Source organism: Grus americana, chromosome 9 (genome assembly GCF_028858705.1).
Source record: "Grus americana isolate bGruAme1 chromosome 9, bGruAme1.mat, whole genome shotgun sequence".
NCBI lineage: Eukaryota > Metazoa > Chordata > Aves > Gruiformes > Gruidae > Grus > Grus americana.
In genome coordinates, this window is record NC_072860.1 from 23681167 (window position 1) to 23705738 (window position 24572).

General features: G+C 40.6%; 1 protein-coding gene across 1 annotated transcript; it reads right to left on the reverse strand.

The window, feature by feature from the left end:
- Positions 1 to 5114: 5114 nt before the first annotated feature.
- SEC62 (SEC62 homolog, preprotein translocation factor) lies at positions 5115 to 23230 on the reverse strand. Its single transcript, XM_054835500.1, has 8 exons — positions 23143 to 23230; positions 14765 to 14873; positions 14271 to 14376; positions 11886 to 12090; positions 10297 to 10389; positions 8696 to 8756; positions 7691 to 7810; positions 5115 to 7132 (listed from the first exon to the last, which is right to left on the reverse strand). The coding sequence occupies exons 1-8, from the start codon at positions 23176 to 23178 to the stop codon at positions 6666 to 6668; spliced, it is 1197 nt and encodes a 398-aa protein (XP_054691475.1). The 5' UTR covers positions 23179 to 23230; the 3' UTR covers positions 5115 to 6665.
- Positions 23231 to 24572: the final 1342 nt, after the last annotated feature.

Genomic DNA, 24572 nt, shown 5'->3' on the forward strand with positions numbered 1-24572 from the left:
CCATCTTCTGGTTCCCAACAAACAGCCTTTCTTAATTGTTGGTTGAAGACTCCTATGCCAGAAAGAGAAAAGAAGAATTTACTGTTAAGGCTAGCGAGAGTCAATTCTCTGTGTTTCATTTATTGACTAGTAAAGGTAAAGTGCAAGAGTGTCTTGTGAGCACTTGCATCCTTTACTGGATCCGGGCTGCAGAGCACTTTCAGGGATCATAAGTGTAGCTTTTTTTTGTGTTTGGTTTCTGTTTTACATGATGAGGATTAATGGTCGTTACCACCTGTAGAGAATACTTTGATCTATATCTAAAGCATGATCAATGTTTACCGAGTACTGTTAGCTCTCTTTTTACTTTAACTTGCACTGAAACCGTTTGCATAGCACTAACTCTAAACTAATTCCTCTCTCAAAAGTCTTTTATCATGAAGCAGTTATCTTTCTGAGTGATTACTATTTTCACATTAAAAAAAATACACATGGCAAAACGAATGCCTACTGTGTCAGCCAGTAAGTAATGGACTCTTTGTGGACACAATCAGGAAATGTGCCTTTTGTTTTCCTGCACCTGTTGCTGTATTACAAATAAATTCATCCAGTGTTTTATTAAATAAAAGGAGAAGCCCTAATGAAATTGTACCAGCCATTACCAGGAAGTCTCTTGAAAACATTCAGCAGCTGCTCAGTCTCAGTTCATTTACACTGATAGGATTGTTTTGTCCTTCTCCTTAGGCTCTGAGTGAGAAAGTTGCAGAGTTAGTGTACAGCAGAGCCTGTGGCCATTTGATACCACTCCTTGCTAACTCCCTTTGAAGTATTTGATCAGAATCAGTAACAAATCATGCTTGACAGCATGTGACTTGTAAAAGTTTGTTAGAAGCCAGCGTACCGGGTCTTACAGCTACGTGTTTTGCAAACACCAGCTTATGCACCCTTACAGCACCGTGGTGAAGCAGGTAAAGATCTACTGTATAATTCTGATTTGATAGAGAGGGATTGATGAGAGAGGTTAAGAATTAAACCAGTCAGCCCTTCTTATAAGGCAAAATACCTTGGTACCCTGAGGAGTGCTCTGGAGTGAGCTGGGGTTCAACCTTGTTCAATACAGCTCTGTATCACTGCTGTTTCTCTAAGGGTCCATACAGAATTAATCTCTTTGTCTCTTCTGTATTGAAAAGTCGATACATCTGTCACATAGCTGTGCTGCCAAATAGGTGGAGACTCTTTCACAGACTGTAGTTCCTAGCAAGAATTGCCTAATTTAAAAGAAAAAATAAGCTTAGCAATAACCTCTGTGCTAAATGCTGAACAGTAGATCTTACATTAAAACCGCTAAGAAGTTGCATCATAACCGCTTTGGATATTGGAAAATGTTTGATAAAGACTTTCTGGTAAAAATAGCATAATAAAGGATTTTGTTCAAACTTGCATGATTCAAACATTTCTAGGCTTGGTTTTAAAAATGTATGAGAAGTAGTTGGATGAAGTGAGTGATACAGCCAAGCAGTGAGTGATACAGCCAAGCAGTAAGTGATACAGCCCCTCCTTCCCACAACAGCTGGGAAGTGAATAGCTATGTCTGTGGGCAGACGGTGCAGTATGAGGACACGCAGTCCCTAAGCATCTCCTGCTGCAGTGTTCCTGCTTTCCTGACCACTGAGTGTGAGCAGAGTCTGTCTCCTGTCCCGTTTTTGTATGTTACGAATTTGTGGATCTACCCTGAATTTATCCCAGTGCAACTCCATGAAGAATTTAGACTCAAGTAGTAAGGCAAATGCAAGCTTTCTAGAACTCAAACAATACTACGTATATAATCTATATGTCTAGAACCTTTCTATCTGAAAGGTTGATCTGAAATTATACGCTGCAGTGTGACTCAAGCAGTTCGCGAATGGTTTTGGCGTCCCCAGTTTGGTGTGCTGTGAGTAAAGTAAAGCCAGGGATACCAACAGCTCTTAAAATCCTGCGTCTGCTCCAGTTCGCTTTATTTCCCTACCAGTCTGTTTGAGCCCATCCTCCTGGTGTTTTCAGCCAGCTTGAGATGGCCCTTCTCTCCCTCTCCTCAGGCACTAACCTGAGGAGGAGGAGTGAAAGAGGGAATTTGGAAGTGAAAAGGACTCAACTCTCCCTTAATAAGTAAGTTAAGGCCAGAGCATCTTTCCTGGGGTGCTTAAGGGCCAGCACCGGTTTAAAATCATGACTTGTTGCCATTGGATCCACATAATGGGATTCTGTGCGTCTCTGGCTCTGGTGTGATATCAAGAACTCCGTGGTGCCTGGAGCCAAAGCCACAAGCTCCTTCAGCAGGGCTGGCCCAGAAGAGGCCACGGGCCGTGCATGCCCCAGCTCTGGCGCTAAAGGGAGCCCGTGTCCGTTCTGTGAGAGGCAGGACAGAGTGTTACTTGAAAATCCTGTTTTTTACCCCAAACTAAAGACAGTGCATAGCAGTGTAGGGCACCTAGATCAGAACAAGGCGAATTCTGGGGACAGGGAAGAGGGGATGGACACGTCCCTGTCAGGAACAGCCGAGCTGCGGCGTCTACAGTCAGGTCCACAGGGGCCAAGCATGTGTTTAGGCTCAGGAATACCCTGTGATGGGGAAGCCAGTCTTCTGTCCTCACTGTGGCATCTCCGGGGAGGAAAACAATAGGTACCGATACTTTACTTTTCCACAATGGTCTTTTTTCCTGGTGGTATTTAGATGTATTTTATTTTGTCAGTTGCTTCGGTTTGTGGCCGGAGTATATAAAATGTGGCATGGGGACAGCAAGGAGTAAGCACGAGGGGGAAAAGGGCAGGGCACAACAGCGAGGCGAATGAAAAGGGTTTACTCTGTAAACTGAGCTCGCTTGAACTGAGCCTGCCAGCAGATCCGAGGGGGATTCTGACGGGGACTTCCAACTGCTGCTGGTAAAACAACTGCAGCTGGAAGTTGCCCGGTGCTTTTGATGCCAGCTGTGAGGTTTGAATATTACTGTGACTCTATTAGAAAAGAATTATGTTCTCAGAGGAGCTGGAGAGCAATGCTGCAAGGGTGGCTGCAGGAAGGAAAATCAGGGGCTAAACCAGGCAGGTTTATTTTCCGCATAACTACATTTGATGTTTGCATCACCTACATTGATGTTTACATAAGGTAGATGCTTCTGACAAACCTTCTCCTGATCTAACAAAAGGAAGGCAAGTCCTGGTTAAAGTGTAATTTAAGAGTTGACTGAGGAACTGAGACATTCTCCATTTTTTGTTATCTGCCCTTCATGCTGTGTGATGCTCTGTGAACTCCATCCTGTATTGATTTCAAACAGAAACAGGCCTAAACGAGCAATATACATATATATACACCTCCTACAAAATGTATGTATTAAATCAGAAAAGTCTGCTATATGATATACAGCAGGTGAAAGTAACTGCTCCCTCTGAGCAGCTGCTACAAAGGTACTTTGCTTTTAGGAAATTGCTTATCATCACAGATATAAGCATTCCCACCAGGGCTGTACCATTTCTACAGATAAAGAAATATATATGGTTGTCAAAGAATAATTTTTAATTATTTCTTAATTGCTACTAGAGAAAGATCTGGCTTTGTTTAAGGACACTGGAACACCACAAGTGAGCTGAGGCTGTATCCGTACCAAAGCAGAGTGTACTTGAGTGTAGCATCTCCACTAAATACTGATCTGCATTAAATACTCATTTGTGTTTTACCAGTAATTATTTAATTCCCCAAAAAAGTTAGGAATAATCATATTTTCTTGCAAAGAAAAATAATCAGAAAATTCTGTTGGGTATATAAAACAGTGGGAGGAATATCAGTAAGAAAGACCACTATAAAATTTTATTGCAGGAAGGACATTTTAATAGACTAGTAATTTAAATAACTTTCCACTAAATATATATATCTGTATATACTTGTTCCCATAAGGTCACCCTAGATTCTGGAAGTTAAAAGTCAAAATCAGTAAGAAGAACTTTGAAATATCTGATATAAAAGTGTTCTGATAAATAACTGAATGTGGCCAAGTACCTTTGTGATTTTCTCTTTGGCCAGGAAGTGTTTGTCAGGATATGGTAACTCCACTCACAATGTTACTATTACCAGCATATTGCAATCACTTCTCTCATCATCTCATTCCAAAAGGATTCTGAAGTATTTGGGGAATATTTGTAGAAAATGCTAATTACAGTAATGGCTCATCAAGTCCTTTCCTTAACCCCTGAACAGCTCCAACAAGCTCTCTTTCTTCACACTTCTTCAGAAGATTCAGAGTTGTTCACTGCAGATCAAGCGAGAGGTTAAGGCTAACTCAATTTCTACAGCCATGTCAGCTTGGAACTCTAGTAAGGTGGTGGTACAAATTCGTGATGGTTAATTTTGAGATCCAGACACTTAGCCTTAGGTGGGTAGTGCTGGCCTGTCGCACACATCCACTTCACAGGAAACAGATGGCAACATTACTAAAGTATTTATTATTCAACCATTTCAACTTTATTTTCTCAGCAAGGCCCTTAAGATGTTATTTCACTTCTAGGAGGAAAGATACCTGAAACCTAATTGAAATCCACTGCATTAATTTCCTCAAAACCTGGCAGTGGCTGAGCTGCATGCCATGAACCACTGCCGACACAGTGCAGGGGCACACGTTCTGCCCTGTTCCGTGTACAGTAGTGCCACTTTGTAATGGCTTCTGGAAGATACGTACGCAAAAGGCCAGCCCCCATTTCAGTTCCCACCAGAATTGGCAGGAATCCAACCTAAGGAACTGCAAGGATCTCTTCAGCACAGAAATTTTTATACCTCAGCACGTGCATGGTAAAAAGGAAGAGTTACCAAGCAAGCTGTAGTACGAGCTGTTTGAGTCAGAGGTACCATGAACTACAGCGCCAGTGAGCTGAAGATTCTTGTGTAGAAACTTCTCAACACTTAGGATGTGAAATGCAAACAGAAAGGAAACACCCCTGTGCAAGCAAAGAGTGTATTACACAGCTGTGGAATGAGCGAAAGGCAGCTATTGGTGGAGACGCTTTGTCATCACGTAAAATACATCTCAGCAAGGGAATGAAGGCAGCAACAGGACTGCGTTAGCTATTTTAATCAGGGATAACACACATGTCCAGGAGTCAATCCATTTAGGTAATGGGTCTTTTAATTTTTTGCTATTATTAAAATAATGATCCAATTTGTTTCCCTATGGAGTAAAGATTCAGATTTAAGAAGCAAGTACACCATATCCACAAATTGTATGTTAACGCACCCATTATGATGCATGTATTTGCACAATCTGAAAAATTAGTATCTTCATCCAAAATGCCAATGCTGGAAGGAAGGGGAAGCAATTCAGGACAGGAAAAAAATTCTCCAAGTCAGTTATTACAGCATCAGTCTTACCCTTATCTTCTCTGAATGGGTTCAGGAAACGATCAAACCTATAGTTACTGGTAAAGTCATCTTGAGGAATGATGCCAAGTCGTAACTTCTTGAATGCTCAGTTAACCAAAACGTACAGTACAACCTCAAACAAGCAGCGGAAGGGGATGTGTAAGAGAAACTGCACAAACTACTCCAAGATATTTATAAACAAATTATTAATGGTCACTTCATATTAGCTTTGAGTTACCCACATTTCTGAACAGATGAAGACTCTCCTTCCTCGTCAGTTTAAAAAGTATTCCAGTTCCAGAATACAGAAGGTTTTAACATTAAGGCATACATACAGCTATGTTGTTTGTTTTCATTTAATAAAGATCGATTTACTCAAATACATGGAATGTTGGCACAAAACTAAAGCTCTTGTGGAACAGCTACCAATCATACACAAATATTCCGTGAGGTCCTCTTGACTTGCATTTCTCTGATAGATACACCACAAAATGGCTTTTATAATACAAACTGGATCAAATCTCTAAATAATAAGTAGCAGTTAAAGTAAATGGTTTGCTTTATTTGTAAATTATGTACAGAATACATTTTTTTTAATTAGGATGGAGCAGGAGAAAGAAAACAGCCATGATTTCCAAACGGCGCTGCTTCCTTCACCTGCTGGAGATGACATCTTTCTCTGAACCAGATGTACAAAACCAGTTTGGATTTCCTCAGTTGCTGGCACACAGTCTGGAGAAAGAGTGAACACTGCAGCCAAATTCAGCGCTACCAGTTTTTTATATTTTCAGCAAAATACTTCTGCTAAAACTAGTTTTCTTAGGAAAGTTTTCACAATCTTTTGAAAGTAAAATAAAGAAAAATACCAAGACAACTGTGGGCTAAGAAGGGCTTTACCTAACCAGCTATCAAATGAGTATAATTAGGAATAATCTGAGATTTGGTCATTTGACTTTTACCTGTTTTACAAAAGCAAGTTTGAGAAGCTGAACTAATGGACCAGTTATGCAAGTACCAGAAAACGATGTTTTTCAGTATGTTTGAGGACAATCTGGGCAATCTATCAATCAATAGAAAACTTGTCAGATTGATAAAACTTCTGTAAATGGATATTAATGATTAACATAGTACCAAGTAATCAAGTTAATGGTTAAAAAAATGAAGGAACTAGATACAAAACTGTTTGGTAACATGTATATTTCAGCAAACAGAGATGCTACTGTATGGTCTATGTTTTGGTGATCAGCCAACAAAGAAAATCCAACCATTTGCACATACTTAGTCCCAAAAACACAGTGAGTTATGATTTTTCATGTGAAGGCCTACTTTCGGTATCTTCCTCCTCTTCCTCTTCACAATCCCCTTCATCTGTTTGCTGTTCCAGTTCCTCTTTTGTGATCATTTCAAAGTCGTTTCCATTTCCGCTACTGTGCTGGGACCTGTCGTCTTCACGCCTGTCACTGTCAGTGTCTGAATGTCGCTCTCCTCCTGAGCCGTCTGTTCCCGAGTTCCTCATTGCTTCTGTTTTCCCATCGTCTTCTTCCTTCTTCTCGCTATCTGATTTTTCCTCGCTGTCGTATTTTTGCTGCTTTTTGGATTCTGATTTTTCCTCTTTCTTTAAGTCTGCTTTTGGTCCTTTGTATTCGTGTGTGTACAGGGGCCTGAAGGAGTCAATGAATCCCACGTCTGCTGTAAGATTTGGCAGGAACCAGAAGTGATGCCTTCCTCCAGTGATGAGCCAGATGATAAGAAAGAGGATGCAGCGAGCTGTATAAAAAAGGAAAAGAAAAATTTGAGGTTCTATGATAAACATCCCCACTGTGCAACTATGGTGTAAGAAATACTCACTACTAACACGTACTCAAAGCTGGGGACAGGGGTGACCTGGGGGGAAATCTCTCATTCTGCAATAGCATCGTGGAAGAGTTTGTTTTACCATGTCTTCCCCACCCCGTTAACCATGCATCTTATCTCCAATTTTGCTCTTTAGCCACTCAGCCAAAGAAAGCTTTAAAATCCTGGTTACGCCATTCTCCCCACTGAATCTATTTGTATGTTCAGTTCTTGGGTTTGCTTTGCCCCTTTTTTTTTTATTGGCAGTAACCAAATCTCCACTATAGAGGAAACACACACAGGTGACACCAGCTTGTTTGTTCTTTCTTTCTTTTTTTCTTTCTTTCTTTCTGTGGCACGCCTGACACCCAGTGGCCACGAGGGACATCCGCAGATGGAATCTGGCTCTTAACAACAACATCAGGCATCCCAGACCACTTTTAAGAAGCAGACTGTGTTCCTGCCGTCAAAAAGAGGATGATTGACACTCACCAACGGCAAGAAGAAGAATACTGGCGACAAAACAGCCCGCGCCTACGCTGAGGTAATAAACACCAACACGCATTTCTGCTGGCCAGAGCGGGAACAGAGTTGCAGCTATAACAGCAATCACTAAATAGAAAAGTAAGAAGAAAAGCATGAGAAGCACAATTAGTTTTTCCTGGTACATGTATAAAGGTTCTAGGCTTACCATTTATTCAAGGTTTTGGCTAAGCATAGTATGAGCTACTGATAGTATTTTAGGCCTTGAGTGAAACCTAGTCTAGATTCACTGCTCCTGTTTTCCGACTGGGCAGAAAGACACCACATGCAGCAACTCTGCGTTGCTGTGCTTAGTCAGCAGAGCAGAGCAAGCCCCTAGAGGAGACGGCAGGAGCAAGGAGCTGCCAAGAACCAGCAGGGTGGCCCCAGGGACCGGTCACAGGCCTGAAATGGCCGCAAGGGATGGCACGGATTCTCAGGAAAGGTGCTTCTCTCAGGGCGAGGAAGCTGGACGGTACAGGTCAAGGGTGTCAGATCAGCAGTACATTGTATGATCTGTTAGCTCGCTGACATCAGGTAACATCAAGACTAATTTAGATTAAAAATTAGCTGATTGGGCTTACCCTACACAAATACAAGTTCTAGGGTCAGAAAGGTATCGTTCGTAGTGTAAAATAATTCCTTCAACGTCTTTCACGTTTTTATACAACCCACGTTTGCCTATTGGGCAACTTACTCATCAGCTTAAAGCAACAAAAATAAACAGCTTGCGAACTTGTGCAAGTTCCGATATGTGTTAAAGCACGTTTCAGGTTCAGTTTTGTTTGTTTTAAACATGCGTAGCCCCTCCATTCTGAGATCAAAATTAATATAATATGATTGGTATCAAATCATGCTGAAACTGAAGAGCAACAGCTTTGTCCAGAAAGAAGACAAACCTCCCCAAGGACAGACAGGCTTGTTGATACTATGCCTACATTTATAACATGCTCACTAATATCTGCTCTTACTTACCAAGTACAAGTCCCATGGCAAAAGTTTTAAAGTGAACAGGGTCATAGATCCACACATACACCTACAATAGAAATAATGTGGTTTTCACCTGGAAAACAAGCTCTCTGAGACATGATTTCATTTATACCCTCATCCAAATGCTCACTGCCATGCTATAATACTCAGTGCTGAGCAAATGGCCCTACGGTCAGTACTGTATAGGGGCAGTGTATCATAAGCAGGGCTTTACTTTGAGCAGGACTTGAAATAGGTTTCTGCCAGTGAAAGAAGAGCAAAAGGAGACAGACAGACAGCCAAGGGGCTGCAGGCCTGCATGCCCACACCGACTACCTTAGCTACGTGCCGATTATAATCCGAGCCTCATGGCAACTGCGCTGCTGAGGCAGGGCACGAGGCAGAGCTGGGCAGTGCACTGGTGGTGCTGGAGGCTCCCAGCTGGGAGGGGAATAAGGAAGGGAAGGAATTGCCATGCTGTGTGAGAAAAATAGTGGAAATCTCAGACTGGATCTCTCAAAGAATTACTTCATGAAAGAAGCCGTATTCAGAGTAACTTACAGGTGACGTAAAATCCTGGGGAAAACAATCAGACAGTAAAACCGATAGGGAAATGAAAGATTCAGAAATATCACTGAATCAAGGTTTGTTTTTATCTTTCTTTATTCATTAATGTTGTGCGGCATGAAGCAAAAAAAAAAAACAACTGTAAAAAAGTAAATTTCTTAGGTCGACCAAGTGGAAACAAAAAATACTTTTGGCTGTGAAGAGATTTCCTTAAGAGAAAAAACCCAGACTGAACACGTGGACCAAAGCAACCAGCTGAAGTGCTCGTTTCAGCTTCAGCCCCATTAGGTGGCCTCAGATAACTATAAATGTGTCCTCTGTTCCACAGTGCACTGTTATCTAAATGTCTGCAGTTGCAATACTCAGTACCAAATGTTTGTGCAAGAACTGTGCATCCATTTGAATCAGATTTGCTTAGCCTTATTAAAAAAAAAAGAAACTTCTTGGTAAAGTGCAGGATTTTCTGAACTAGAAAAATAGGGGGTTTTTTTTCTTACCAAACTGAACAGTTTGAATCTTAGTGATTAACTGTGAAAAGAAGCTGCTGATGACAAGAAACCAGCAACCCTCATATCAGATGAGTTAATATGAACTATCATGAGGACACCTCAGAGGCAGTAATGCAGTTTCTCAGTGTGATGCAACAAGGAATATTTAATATTCTCCTCACAGGATGTGAAAGCTGACTATGTGCAGGTGTAGCTCTGCTGCCAGTCAATTGCTCTGTGAGCCCAAACAAGCTGAAGATCATGACGGATGACTGGGCAATAAGATAGTGTGCAGTACTCAGTGTTTAAGTGCAAAATAATGAAGAAAAGCAAAAAATGGCTCTGATGTAAGTACTCAAAGATTGGCTCTAAATCAGCTACTACTTAAGAAAGATCTTGAGGAAAAACTGATGTTTCAATATCAGCCACCACATTGCCATTAATTTTTCTTTCAACATGTTATGAAAGAGTTTGCAGAAATCCAGGAAATTAACCTATTAGCTGACACTAGTATACTGACACTAAAAGTTAGAAAGTACCCATAAATCTTACCTCATTTCCATCCAAGAAAACTTGGTCTTCGTGTGGCTCAAGTTTAAATTTCCTCTTAGTTTCCTTTTTCTTGGGTGTTCCTGGGGTCTCATCCTGAGGAAAAAATAAAATTAAAAAAATGATTAAGAGGTTTTTAATTTCCAGTGTTTTAATATATTGAGTCTTATAACTTTACACAAACCTAAGATCACATTCACACTTTTTTTTAAAGTAAAGTAAAGTTGCTTTATTTCCTCCTGTTCTCATTTATTACCAACTGAGTACGTAAAAAATAAAGGAAAATTGTAAGGAAAGAGAAATTTTATTTTTAGTCAGTGTCTAAGGACTATGCTATGACTTCAGAATTACATCGTGTCTTCAAATGCACAGCAAAACTACGCTGATATTAACAGGAAGTCTGCACAAAGATCACGAACAGGGTACAACACTTCATAACCACTAACTTTGTTAGAATTATTTGGTACCTTGGTGCATATTTACCACATGGGCATCCTGTCAGAATCAGTTTTTGCCTGTTTATCCTCCTCAACCTCTTCTTGGACCTTGTGCTTCCTCTTCCCTGTTTCCTTCTCTTTGTTTGAAATTAACTTTTTGATTTTTGTCCTGTTGTTCAAGTTACTACCCACTGGTTTATATAATCCACTAAAATATCAGTTCAATAAATAATGATTAGTTTAAAAATTAACATCACATTTAATAATGTAACTCTGCAGATGACAGGGAATTGGAGTGGTTCATAACTTTCCTAATTAGCATTTTTAAGTACCTCGAGTTAGGTAATCTTATACTGGCTTCTATGTTTAGACTGCCAGCAAGATTGTTTTGTTTAGAATTCTTTCATTAGCCATGTAGCTTTCTTCTGAGATCCAGAACTCTGTACAAAGACTACACCTCTCACTAAACGTGCCACTACTTCACTTAGAAGTGTCTGGAATAATAACAACTTTTGAGCACTATCCTGCTAACTCTCACTGGATTCATACCACTGTATATAGAAGAAAAAGCACATCCCTTCATCAGGCTTCTCCTGCAGATTCCTAACATTTTCATTTAGGAGTTCTGTTCTGCTAATAAAAGAAATCAGGAGTGAACACGTGAACATGCACATGAAACTTTGTACAGTAACAACAGTTTGAACTTTAAAGGAAGTAAATCAGAAGTCTGTGCAAACCAGGCATTATGCGGATTAGTCATGGAGCTGTCACACACAAACCCGCCCACTACTGCAGAGTTATTTACAAGCACCAAGTATCAAATATTACATTCCAAACATTCTTATTACCAAACGCTGCAGAATTGGGTTTGTTTCACATGTGCAGCCACACTGTTTTGAGATGTCAGGCCACATGCGTATGTGTCACTACGCTAACATGCACTTGCACAAAGCATCAGTGCCCGCTGCGGCTGAAGATAAGTAATTTTCAATTTAGTGATGAGGTACACAAAGACCCAACCGAAGCCTCTTTTTTGATATGGACCAAAATCAGAACATCTCCAAAGTTTTTTTTCTTTACGCCAATGTAACCTTAACAATTAACTAATGCATACTCTGTTACAGGTTTGTCTCTTCTCTTACAGGTAGTACTGACCTTCTTACACTCCTCTTTTTCGCCATCCTTTTTCTTTTCCTTTTCTTTCTTAGTTTTTTCATCTTTGCCACTTTCCTTCTTGCTCTTTTTCTCCTCTTCTTTCCCACTCTCAGCCTTTCCTTTTTCCTTTTCTTTCTTGGTATCCTTGTCAGGTTTCATTTTCATCACTTTTAATGCTCGATGAAAGAACTGTTTTTTCAGGAGTCTTAAAATGAGAAAAGTTAAATGATACATTTAAGTGTGGCTGCGATTATAACGTTTACACTCAATTACATTATTAGATACCAGTCTAGATTATCTAATATAATTATGAATAGCATGACTGAAGGACAGAGACCAACATCATCTGCTCTATTTACAAAGAAATAAACCAGACCTAATTATCCTGTGTCTCACCTCTTGCTTTGCTCTTTTTTTAATCTGTTCAAAACTGGGTAAAAAACATACTTTTCTGTGGCAGCATTTTGCATAGATACAAATGGATACACAAGATGTAGGACAGAGGAAGCCACCAGGTCAATTTAATTATGTTTCCCATTAATGCAACTCCAACCAAGACTTATTTTCAAGTTCATGTCAATGTATTTCATAGCAAAAATAAGGAAGCGGACATATGGCTTATCAAGCTCCTTGGTAAGAGGCGTGTGATGAATAAAATCACCCTGCTGGTGGTACATATGGAAGCATTCCATTCATACCAGCTACAAACAAACCTTACAACAGCAAGTATATCTGTGGCCAGCAGGGCACCAGGAAGTAGTATTTGGTAGTTTTAAGGCTGTCACCAACAGTAATGTCCTTGAAAGGATCACAGCCAAATTCAGAATAGGAAGAGCAGTACAGAATACTGCTCTTCAGACTGAGAGGAAGCAGCAGGGTGTCAAATCCAAGCACTGAAAATCCTGGTCCTGTGCTCCAAATCGATTTGTCTGTGGTTTCTTTCATCGCTTGCTGCAGCCCAAATCCTTATGCTGGACTGCTTGTTGAATTAGGAAAACGTGCTAAAGAGAGAGAGGTCATTCTACCAACTCAACTCATGTGCATGATGACTATCAGGCAAAGTTGTTTCAGGTATATAAAAAAACCCCTTCCTTCAGACAATTGTTGACATGGATTCTCCTTCTAGCAACAGAAAATCACTTGTTTGGGAGAAACTACTTTTCTTCACAGCTGGGAGTTTCGGGGGCTCAAGTACTGAGCAGCCCACAGGACAGGTCTGGCCTGCAGGACAGCTCTTTCACTTGCAGGAGCTACCTCTGATGGAATATAAAACGACGGGACTGTGCAAGACCCCCTGCTCGGAGCATGGAGCACAGTATCAGTGGGGCCAGCAGCCAGGTCCTGAAGTGGGACAGATCGTGACATAACTAATGAAGCCCAGATTGCTTGCTGATTCCTGACTTGGTAACCCTCCATAGCTCTGCTGAACAAAGCATTATTGATGTAGCTTATCTGTGACAAATGCCCTCAAGAGAAAAGTTAGTGAACTTAGATCAATACATAAGTGTACTGGGAAACCTTATGTACTGGAGCAAAATCAGTGCCAGAGAATAGAGGGTTGCACTGATTTTCTCTGAACACTACACAGGCATTCTTTACACTGCTGGAGCTGAAGGACTTAACCTGTCATCTCATCCGATGTTTTCGTAACTGAAGAACAAACGCACAGACTCCTACCTCAGTCCGAAGACTGTGGAAGGGAAAACTTATTTTTCTGCTTGCATTAAAATAATGCTTTTTTTCCTAAACCTTCTTGAAGGAATTAGCAAAAAGATTAAAATTCAAACACAGAATCAGCCCTGCCTCAGCCCTGGAACTGGAAGAAGAATCTCATCTTGCTGGATGGCTATCTAAAAGAGGCCAGAAAAAAAAAAGACTAAGTATTAGCCACATTCTTCATTTCTAGGTAGGTTTCGCAAAGCTCTCCAAGTGTAGACAGTCCCCTTAACCCTATGAGTATGCCCCAAATGAGGTATATCAGAATATGCCATTCACCTAAACAAGCAGCAGAGACAAAAAGACCTCAAATTCCAGCTTCTGCCATGATAGCAGACCAGATCCACGGGAAGGAGAGATTTGCGAGCTCTGACCCTACTAACTTAAAATAACTATCAAATTTGGGGATACCCTTTTGTTTCATCTTGCTGCCCCAAGCAGCGCTATGAAAGCATGAGAGAGTTTTGAGAATAAAGATGATAAAACTACGCTGTGTCTATTTCTGGTGTGACACCCTCAAATGCAGTAATAAATTACAATCATTATTTTTATATATGACCACAAATGTTTTAGAATGCATGAAGCCTAAGTGAAATTCATTCCTAAATAACTAAGACATCTTGATAACTATACTTATTAATAAAATTGATGAATTAGGCTAGGTCATACCTGTTGCAGTAATCAACTACAGACTCCCGGGTTGTAAATAAAGCCTCTTCTCCTTTCTTCGCCTTTGCCCATTTAGAATCCAGGAGGCAATCCACAGCTTTTGAGGCTACAGGGAAAAATGAAAGTAAAAATGCATTAAAATTAATGACATTTATTTTCAAATTTAGCCTACATTTCTTCAACCACACCAACCAGTCAGTTCTGGTGATGCTACACATCCTCTCAATCTTTGGAGTAAGACTAGCTGCTATTGGGAAATACATTACTCTAGACAACTACACACCTTTAAATCACAGAGTGAAAAGTTTATTGTGTTTACTTCAGGCTGATAAGATTAATTTTATGACTATCTAATGCCCAGTTACGTTTTCAAAACCAATCTGTAAGATCAGTACTTATTAGATAAAGCACTAATAATAAAAACAAAACACACACACACACAAGTACAATGTTAGAAGAAAAAAGTTTCATTCTCTGGTTAAAAGTAACCCTACCAATAAAATAATCAACTCGGTGGCCCATCATGTTGGTGGATTTTGTTGGACAGTTGAAACGTAAGTATTTAGCAACAGCCTTCTCCTCTTTGAATGGCTCACCAACCTCCTGCAATAGTAAAAGTGCAAAATTAATAGTTTTAAACACATGGGAAAGACACTCATTTGGGCTCAAAAAGAAATATTACAAAGCCCTCATTATTGTATGGCAATACATAAATAACAAACAACATGTAAAAGATGTGAAAATAGGTCAAGTCATTTTTCCCCATAACTTTCTGTCTACATAAAGCAAAGAGGCAGGAATTCTGAAATTAGATGATCCAAAGGTAACAACTATGAACCTACTTAACAGCTCTGCAAAAAAAGGCAAGCTAAAGGAGGAAGCAAGAGGAAAGCCCTGGGCACACAGAAAGCTGCTGCCGGCATACAAGCTTGGATGAAAACAGTTGTGAAGCTGTGAGCAAAGAGAAAGAACAGAGTGAGGAATAAGCACGTGTGAAATGACAGCAATGCAGGTGTACTGAAAGAATACAAAGCAGCTTGAATTTCATGTGAAGGAGGAAAAAACCATGTTGAAAAGAAGTTGAAAGATTTGGCTACAAAATTTCAGTACCGCTGCACGACTACAAAATGACTTAAACTTCAGAGTACCATTGAAGAGACTCTTCCAATCTAGAGACTAGGAACATCAGCACAAAGCAGGATGAAGTATGCGAACATGAAACAGCAGTTATACAAAAAGGGAGCCCTTAGTCTGCACGCGTTCATAAATTCTGTACATTTACCAACTTGCAGAGAGGAAGCAGAATTCAAAGACGTGTAAGACAGAAGGATGGAGATGGGCATTTTCAACTATGTAAAATTAAGACCTAATATTTGTAAGCAGGAAAGGAAGACCTTTCTAATGTTCCTGCTTCAAAAAAACATATCTGAAACAAACATTTGGTACATCACACTGACTCATGCAAACTTCCTCAAAATTCCTTTCTGTAAGAGTTCTTTTAATCAGTAATGTGTAATTCTCCAAATCATCCTGCTACTCACAGATCAATAACAGGGAAACACCAGGACATCTTTTCAGCCTGGCAGTACCTCTTCTGTACCTATTCTTGTCATGCCAGCCAAAGAAATAGATTACCGAAGCCACAAAACAGATTGGTGATTTACAGGAATACATGGAATTCAAAGATTCTATTTAAAGACGTAATGTTTTCTAAAGGTCAATAAACATATACAACCTCCATTACCGCTTTTAAGATGTATAATCATAATATCACAAGAAGCATGTTAAGTGGAAATGCAAGGCCAAATAGATGTTGTTACACCAGAATAAAAACTTCAGGTGGTGAGAGTTGTTAATTTTCAACAGTTTGCACAGCTAACATTCAAAATCAACTGGGTAATGAATTTTCCCTCTAGAGGAGATTGTTGCTTTTCCTATCTGAGGACAATTTTAAAGAGAATACTACAGACATAAGATATCCAAATGCCAAAAGCACTCTGTTAGTTCTGAGATTACTGACATTTTTTAAAGCCTAAATTCTTTATATGTATGCAGAAATATGCTCTCATACTCACCAGTTACTTTAAAAACATGTGCCTAAATTAAGCCAGATGATCCTAACAGTCCTCATATAGATTAAATTAACTCTTTCTCTGTGCTCAATCTTTTTTTTTTTCCAACTTAAAAAATCAGTACAAAACATCAGATAACTGATGGAAAACTATACACTAACTGGCAGTGCATGTATGCACATAATTTATATGCTGTGGTTTGATGTCCCCATATATGGTACAGTTGTACCAGTATCTGTAAATCACTGATGATACTACCAAGTTTGGTACCAAAACAGATTTGGTTTAAAAGCAACAAAATGAGTTACAATGCATTTAAAGAAAATGAGTGAACATGTACCATCGTTACCATATGGCATGTGTAAGGTACCATGGAGACTGACAGTTGACTACATGCAGCAATTTTGTTTCAAAATAATGCTTTTCTAGTATTTCTTACCAGCAAATTAAACTTAGAACAACAATTCATGGGGCAAATATTCTTCTTCACAGCATAGACAGTAAAACAGTCAGAGAAGTTACAGATATTCACACCAGTATTAATTCCTTTGCTAGGATTTTTTTTTTTCTTCCTAAAATATTTATCATTCTGCTAGGTCATGTGATATGCTATACAGGCAGTGGCTGGCACCAGGAGATTTTTTTATTATTATTATTATTATTTATTGCTCCTTACCATCTATTGCTTTGTCCTTTTCTGTGGGATAGTTTCATAACATCCCAGACAAAAAAAGCTTCCCTGTGAGAGAGACTGCCACAGTTTAACCGAGCTCATTCTGAGAGTTTCCCCTGCATTTAATTCCCATTTTCTCATGCTATTTTCATCTCTTTATTTGCAGACCCAGGCTTCCGTTAAAATATTAAAACATATGACTGACAGAAAATAATACTACATTTCATCATAAAGTGAAATCAACAAAAGCACTGAAAATTTCAGTATCCTAAGCATAACTTTTTAAAGATGCAGTTCAACTGATCTTTATGTTCAGTTATAAATACAGCCAAAACCCAGGCACTTTAAGCCTCCTTATAGGTTTAGAAAAAGATTATACAAATGAATCAAGGGGTAGTTCTCAATAAATTATAAAGCTTTAAAACAGAGGAAGCAGCCTTAAAAAGCATACAAAAACTTCCTGACATTTCAAGTTTGCTTTTATAGGAAAGACTGAAAGATTCAAGTACTATCTCAGGCAATATATTTCTGGAATGTTGTAAAATGTCTTCTCAATTAAAATTCTATGATTAAATTGTTTTCAATTAATAAAAAATAGGATAGTGTGAAGCTTCCAAGTACTTCAGCTCTACATTTTGTTTTAGACCATTGCATTTTACATATTGAAACAACCATGCTGTCATTAGACAGCATGTAAAATTTAGAGATTTATGATCCCTGATAATTTACAAACTCTGGAAGAATGCCATTAAAAATAAAATCAAACCCAATTACTTATTTATCTAGACAGAAGAACTCCATCTACAGGAAGACAGGAAAAGCAGTGCTCCATGTACCTACTAACTAGAAATACACTGACATTTTATTTTTTTTTTAAGAATAATTCTCAAGCATTCCTATCAAAATTATGCTCTATATGAATTCATAAAACAACATTGAGATTTTCAATCCCTGGGACCTTCCAGACCCACTGAAGTGAAAGGAAAACCCTAATCAAATTATTTTTTTACTATTATCTCCCAAATCAAAATATAGCACGGTGCATTCTGAACCTCCTTCAATACACTGATGTAGTTCCCAGTTAATTCAACCTCCAGCTGGGAGTGCAGCAGCAGAGAGGCCTGTATGCATTAAAAATAAAAACATCTGAACTGAGCTATTAAAACCAGTGTGACCATGAGCCTCCTTCTCCCTCCCACCTCTACCTAAGTATGACTTAGTCAGGTTCTCTTACTCCTGGAACCACTCAATGGATGTCAAAGGGCCAGAGCATATTTGTAGTTTCACATTTTGCTCCCCGCCCCCCCCCCCACCTTGGCATCACAGTTGCGAGAAGACAGGTACGACCCAAGACAGGATGATTTCCTTCCACAACACTGTAATGTAAACAAGATTTCTGGAAAATCAGAGGAGTAAATGATCACTATCACTAACAAGTTATTTCATGTGCAGACAAACGCATTACAAGGATTTATGCTCCTCTGTTTTAAAGGGGCATCAACATTCTTTGATTTTAATAACATGAATCTCTAGTTTATTTCTTTGCTCTTCCATCTGAGAACTTAGATGTTCAGAACACCATCCCTCACAGAAGACTTCTGAAGCCAAATAGTTTATACAGTTTTCAGATAAAGAAAAGAAGAAATTTAAGCACATTTGCCATGTGCAGCCTGTTTTTCAAGCTGAGAGGCTATGTCAATAATGACACTATGTCATTTTTGGAACACATGTTCCATTCTTCACACCTCTCCTGATATTATAACTTTATTAGTGTTATCGTCTCTGAAGATGGTCTGAGCACATCAAAACTTGGGCTGAATCACAAGATTATCTTTTTCTCAAGACCTTAGACTAGAAGATGTTCTGCAGCAGGGGAGTGGGTACTCCTCATCTATTCAGCTGAAACATTTATACTTTGCCTAAAATAAATCAAGGTGCAGTAGGACACATTAGGGTCTTATGAGTTGCTCTTAGGACTCCATCTGTATTTTCTTCAGTGACTAATAAACATAAAATTATCCAACTCTTGCACTGATGACCAGTACATGGATTGCCCAAGGTCTCTTAAAAGAAACTGTGGCAGAACCATGCGGAGAAACCAGTTCTTCTGGATTACCGTGGCTGCGTGCTAGCTACAAGACATTAACTTTTCTTACAGAAAAAGATTAACAGATTTTTTTTTTGTCGTATAAGTATCCTATAAAAATAGAAGTATTTGTTTTCTTCCTTCTTTCTTTTCAGCTATCACTAAATTGTTTGAGCAAAAGCTGTAAACATACAGAGTTCTAAAACACGTCAAAAGAGCAACGTACAGTACTTTGAAGCCAAAACACGTCAGCTTCAGTCCTCTTCTAACCCTATGCCAGTTGGTTTGACTTTTTCCCTTCCCATCTCCAAAAACGTAACTCAATTTTCAAAAGACAGCGATTCTTGTTTTAATGACAAGTGAGGCTGCTACTTCTAATTCTTATTTTTCTGTGATGTCCCACCTCAGTCTTTGTTCCTTTCTCCTCTATCACCTGATACCACTCACTTTCAAAGAAGTCATTTAGCCATTCTCCTTTGTTAACATCCCACTCAGCTTTACTAGAATTTATGAGAAAATAAAGACAAACAAGCAAGCTGGATTAAAATCTGCGTTACTGGAAAACCATTGCATTGGCATTTCTGAAGATCCTTTCCATACTCATTCACAAAAAACTGTAGCACAGGAAGCAGCAATACAGCTGTTGCACACTGTCCTTCCAACAGAGCCTAAATCAAGACGTGACAGAAATATAGGCTGCAGCAGCAAATAATGACTAGTAGATGTCCTTCATCAAGAGAATCTCAAAGCTTGAAACCAGTGATTCAAGACAAAAAAAAAGTCAACACGGAAAGTACGTACCATTAATGGCACGTACACAGCATTGATGCCACCTCAGCCATCAATTTGCAGTGAGACATTTGCCTAAGAACTGTTTTCTCTATTCATAAGAACAGTATTTGTATGCATTAACATTTCTAGAGCAGAGGACGCAGCGCTAAGGTGCTATGCAAGTGCTATTAATTGCAATGCAAAGATAAACAAAACTTCACATGTGTGGAATAAAACCACGCATAATGGAATCCAGCCAATGTAATTAAAACTTAATGCCTACTTAACAGTCAAATTGCAGACCTGCCAACAAAGTGCCACGTGTTACCCAGCTGAATGCTTGTCAGAGTAACCAACTCTGAAGATTTTGTGCTTAAGTGAATATTTCAGGATACATATGGAACCATATTTTTTTTCCAAGAAATGAACTAGCTTTGATCAGGTTGCTGGAGTAACAGGCATTCAAAGACATCTCCCATCTTTTCATATGTATCTGTCTAAAGAAAAAAATATTAAACTAGGCATTAGACAACATATGTTGTTCTTCTTTTAATAAGTTCTTTATATACATTAAGCATTCTTGATTTCAGAAATTTGAATCATATGGGAGCCCACTGGCTTGAGCAATCTGCATCCTACAGACCAGTCTTTTTTCACTACTGCATGGCTGAAGTAATCTCCATGTTAATTACAGTTAAAATACCATCAGGAATGACACTTTGAAAACTTTACCTCTAAAACGTCTTTATTCAAACTTCTGAAGTTAAGATTTCTGCAACTTCCATAACTTTCAGCTTGTTGCCAGAGGAAGAGTCTAAGCTATGCAATACAGATTGGGCAATGTGTCTTTTCGTGAAAATGCTTTCTATAAAATGCATCCTTCCTGTTACCACTTTCGATAGAAAACACAGAAAGTAGGCTTGACAGAACTTTGAACTATTTTATTGAGACTTTTTCATTTCTCATCTCATGTGTAGCTAGCTGACCTAACTACCACAATTCCAATTTTGATGGCAGACATAAAATCCTACAAAAAATATTCAGAACCCCGGTTCTGTAGACATACTATTTGTAATTTAACTTTATTACATCAGCCTCTTCCACAGCCAAATAAACTGTCTCCACCCAAGAACCTTACATTTGTCAAGAAATACAGCTCTACTTAATGACAATGGGGTATTCAAATGTCAGACTTGCATACAGTATGATAAATAGTCTTTTTATTAAGGGGTACACATCATCCTAAAATAAGTACACACTTCTAAAGTACCTGAAACACCTACAAATAAAAATCCCACACTTCATTTTAAGAGAAGAAACTTGCAGCAGTATCCTGAAACGTGACAATCATACTGTAACTATGCCAATAAAGCTTAAACCCCCTCCCCCCAAAACAACTACCAAGAAAAATACATGCAGTTTTATTCACTGACCAATTAAGAACACCCTTTGGGCATTCAACAGTATTCTTTGTTCATTGTCCTGTCCTCCCATTGTTGTTGACATACACTAGGAAACTACTAAGATGCAATACACATTTATCCGCATAATTGTATCACAAATTTAGGCCACAATCTTAAACCTTAAGCGTTAACACCCAGACATCGATTTAATTACTAACAATCCGGGAAATACTTTTACTGCTAACAGGCTGGAAATTAAGCATGTGCTTAAGTGCCTGCAAGACCACAGCCTTGGGTATTACACAAAACATTAAATTACGTTTAATCTGGTTTTGATGGATGCTCTATTGAGCTGTTGTCATCCTTGGTAAGGGACAGTCTATAACGATTATGAAAAGAGAGTAATTCTGTAATGTTTTACGATAATTCATTGAATGTCTGCGACTGATACGGCTTGCTTAACAAAATTTTGATTAACTACCCTTTGCCTTTCTCCCCCCTCTCCCCACCCCAGTAATTTGAATTAAAGGAGAAAAAAGGAACCATTACAAGTACAGGCACATCTCTGTCTTCTTGGGGGAAGGGAAAGTGGGCTGGGAAGGGAAAGGATGAGAAAGGAGAGAGGGCAAGCAAGCAGAAAGATGACATATGAACTGTACATTGATTTCTCTCATGAATATTATCTCCACTTACAGCAGCGCAACAAATCCCAAACAAAGACTATTTAGGCTTAGCATTAATAATACATGACAGTAACAGGCATTATAGTAACTGATGCTGTAACTATGCCTAAAACATGCATTAAAAACTCCGTAAAACTCACTGTTAAAGTTATATATTGAGAAGTCACTTTGAGGTAAGTGAAAACACCTAAGCAGTCTTCACTTTGGCTTTAAGTGACACCACATAATTATCACCGCATTTTAACGTGATCTCAAAGCTGATTAGGTCTATTTTTAGATGCTGTTGTTTGTTTATGTCTTCTAAAAACAAATTGCCTTTCCTTACCACATCATTTCCTGGCTGGGGCACATTAGTTTTTAAGATGCTTACACCATCTGTCCCATGTCTCTTGCTTACGAATCACTGGAACAGACACACTGGGTCAGCTGCTGGCTAAGGTGGCTGCTCACCTGGGTATTTTGAGTCTTGTTATACCACATTAAGCTATTGTTCAACATTAGTAACGGAGTGAGATCCTAAGTATAAAACAGCGATTAAAAATAGGTAACAGCTGGAAATCTCACTCTCTGGTCATCGAGAAAGACGATGGACTTGAGGGAGCTGACCCCATCAGGACAGAACCGCCAGGCCCTTGGATAAATGGGAGGCCAGGGGTAACGGATGGGCCGGGTACCCCGCCGGCCGCCCCTCAGCCCCCGCCGGGGTCGGCAGAGTCAGCGGCACCCCCGAAACGCTCCTACCCGCGCTTTTCCGCCGCGCAGCAGGCTCCAGCTTTTCTCAGTATTTACTCAGATTTACGAGTTTGCTGGAAAAATCTGAGGAAAACCTGTCCCTCCGGTGCCAGCCCGGGCTTTTATCGAGCTCCGGTGCGGCGTTCCTCCCGCGCTCGCCGCGCCTGCGGGGCTCCCGCTGCCCCGGCGGCGGCCGAGACGAGGGCGCTTCCCTCAGCGCCGGCTCCCGCGGGCCGCCCGAGCTCACGGCACCGCCTGCCGCCGCCTCCTCGCAACGGCGTCGGGGCGGGGAGGCCGCAGAACCGGGGTGTGGGGGGGAAGCCCCTCTGAGGGGTGGTGGGGCCGCCTGGTGCAGCCTGCCCGGTGGGCCCGGGCCGCCCTGAGGACGGGGAGGGGGAGCTACTGCCTGGGGAGGGGGCACGGGCCGGGTAGGGAGAGAGAGGCTCGGCTACCTGGATCCGCTTCCTATGCCTCCGCCGCTCCGCCATGTTGTCCCCGTCTGCTCCGCCGGTGACGTGGGCCGGGGGGGGGGGGGGGCGGTGGCGGCCTCGCGAGAGGCGGCGGGAGCCGGCGGAGGGGCGGGAAGGCCGCGCCCCCTCAGCCCCTCACCGCGTCTGGCGGCGGCGGAGGGTCCGCCCAGCCTCAGCGCCGCAGCCCGCCTCGACGGCCGCGCCTCTCTTCAGCCCCCTCGGCGGGAGGTGCCGAGGTCTGAGGGAAAGTGCGCTCGCTGCATCCCCGCGCCGGGCCTCCGTTTTAGTGGGCCGCCCCGGTTCGAAGGCATCGGTATCCTGCCGAGGGGCCTGGCTGGGCCCCCATGGGGCTGTCAGGGCTCCCTGCAGCAATCTGGTTAATGAGAAACTCCCCGCGGGGGAGACGCAGCCTCTCCTGCTCCTGTGCCCGGGCTTCACCCCGCGGTGCTCAGGCCCCATCGTCTAAAGTCCAACTCCCAAATCGGTACCGAGGTCTCCCGCCACCGGGTTCCCTCACAGACAGCCGGGGCTGCGCATTAAGGCCTACCCAAGACAGGAGGCAGCGCTCCAGGCACCATCCAGCCATGTTGGCCACAGGCTGGACAAAGCCAATGTTGCCCATCATCACCCAGAGGAGTCACTGGGTATCTGAAGAGCTGGCCCGTCCCGCTGGAATAAAGGTGCTCCAGCTCTTTCACAGTAAAAATCTATACATTCAGTTTTGATAACTCCTAAACGGGATGTTTGGCCTTAAGGAAGCTCGATGTAGCAGGCCTTTGTTAGTTATTACCTATTTAAACATGCTCTGATTGCTCAGACCTTCTCATATACCTACAGAATTAGATTTAGAATTCAACCTATAAAAAGTAAAATGGCTTTTTGTCAGAGGTTGTCCTGCGTGCTTTCCCTATGAGGTCACTCAAGTTAGCAAGGCGTATAATGGTTTATCCTGGCTCCATGTTTCCAAACCACACCCTGGCACTTTGGGATGGAAAAGTATGTACAGCGCTGTATTGTCTTGTCCAGTCCTTTCAAATCTTGTTGCCCCTTCCTGTTCCTATGCTTTTGGAACCTCTCAGATTGAAAACTAGGTAATTAAAAACCTAAAATTGTTTCCAGCAGCATATTTGCCCTTGAGTCACCGTGCCAGTTTTTGTGCTTTTTCTGGTATGACGTATTTTTCTTTTGAATGTTTTCCTCTTGCTGTTGTTGGGCAGAAAATCTATATAAGTTACAAATTAAGCTGACTGACTGAGAGTGAATGAACTATAAAAGTGTAATTCAAAAGATAAAATTGTAAGTATGGGGAATTAAAGTTGTTATGGTTACAGTAAAACAATGTCTTGTAATAAGTAGGCAAACTGCATTTATTAAAAATTAAATTTTTAAGTTGGAAATCATTTTAACAGTTA

Bases quoted from the DNA above. Each gene is read 5' to 3' on its own strand.
- SEC62 (XM_054835500.1), bottom strand. From the start codon at position 23,178: ATGGCGGAGCGGCGGAGGCATAGGAAGCGGATCCAG. The intron at 14,874-23,142 runs GTAGCCGAGCCT...TTACTATTGCAG, and splicing joins GGCATAGGAAGCGGATCCAG to GAGGTTGGTGAGCCATTCAA. The intron at 10,390-11,885 runs GTCAGTACTACC...TTTTTTCCTCAG, and splicing joins AAAAAGAGGAGTGTAAGAAG to GATGAGACCCCAGGAACACC.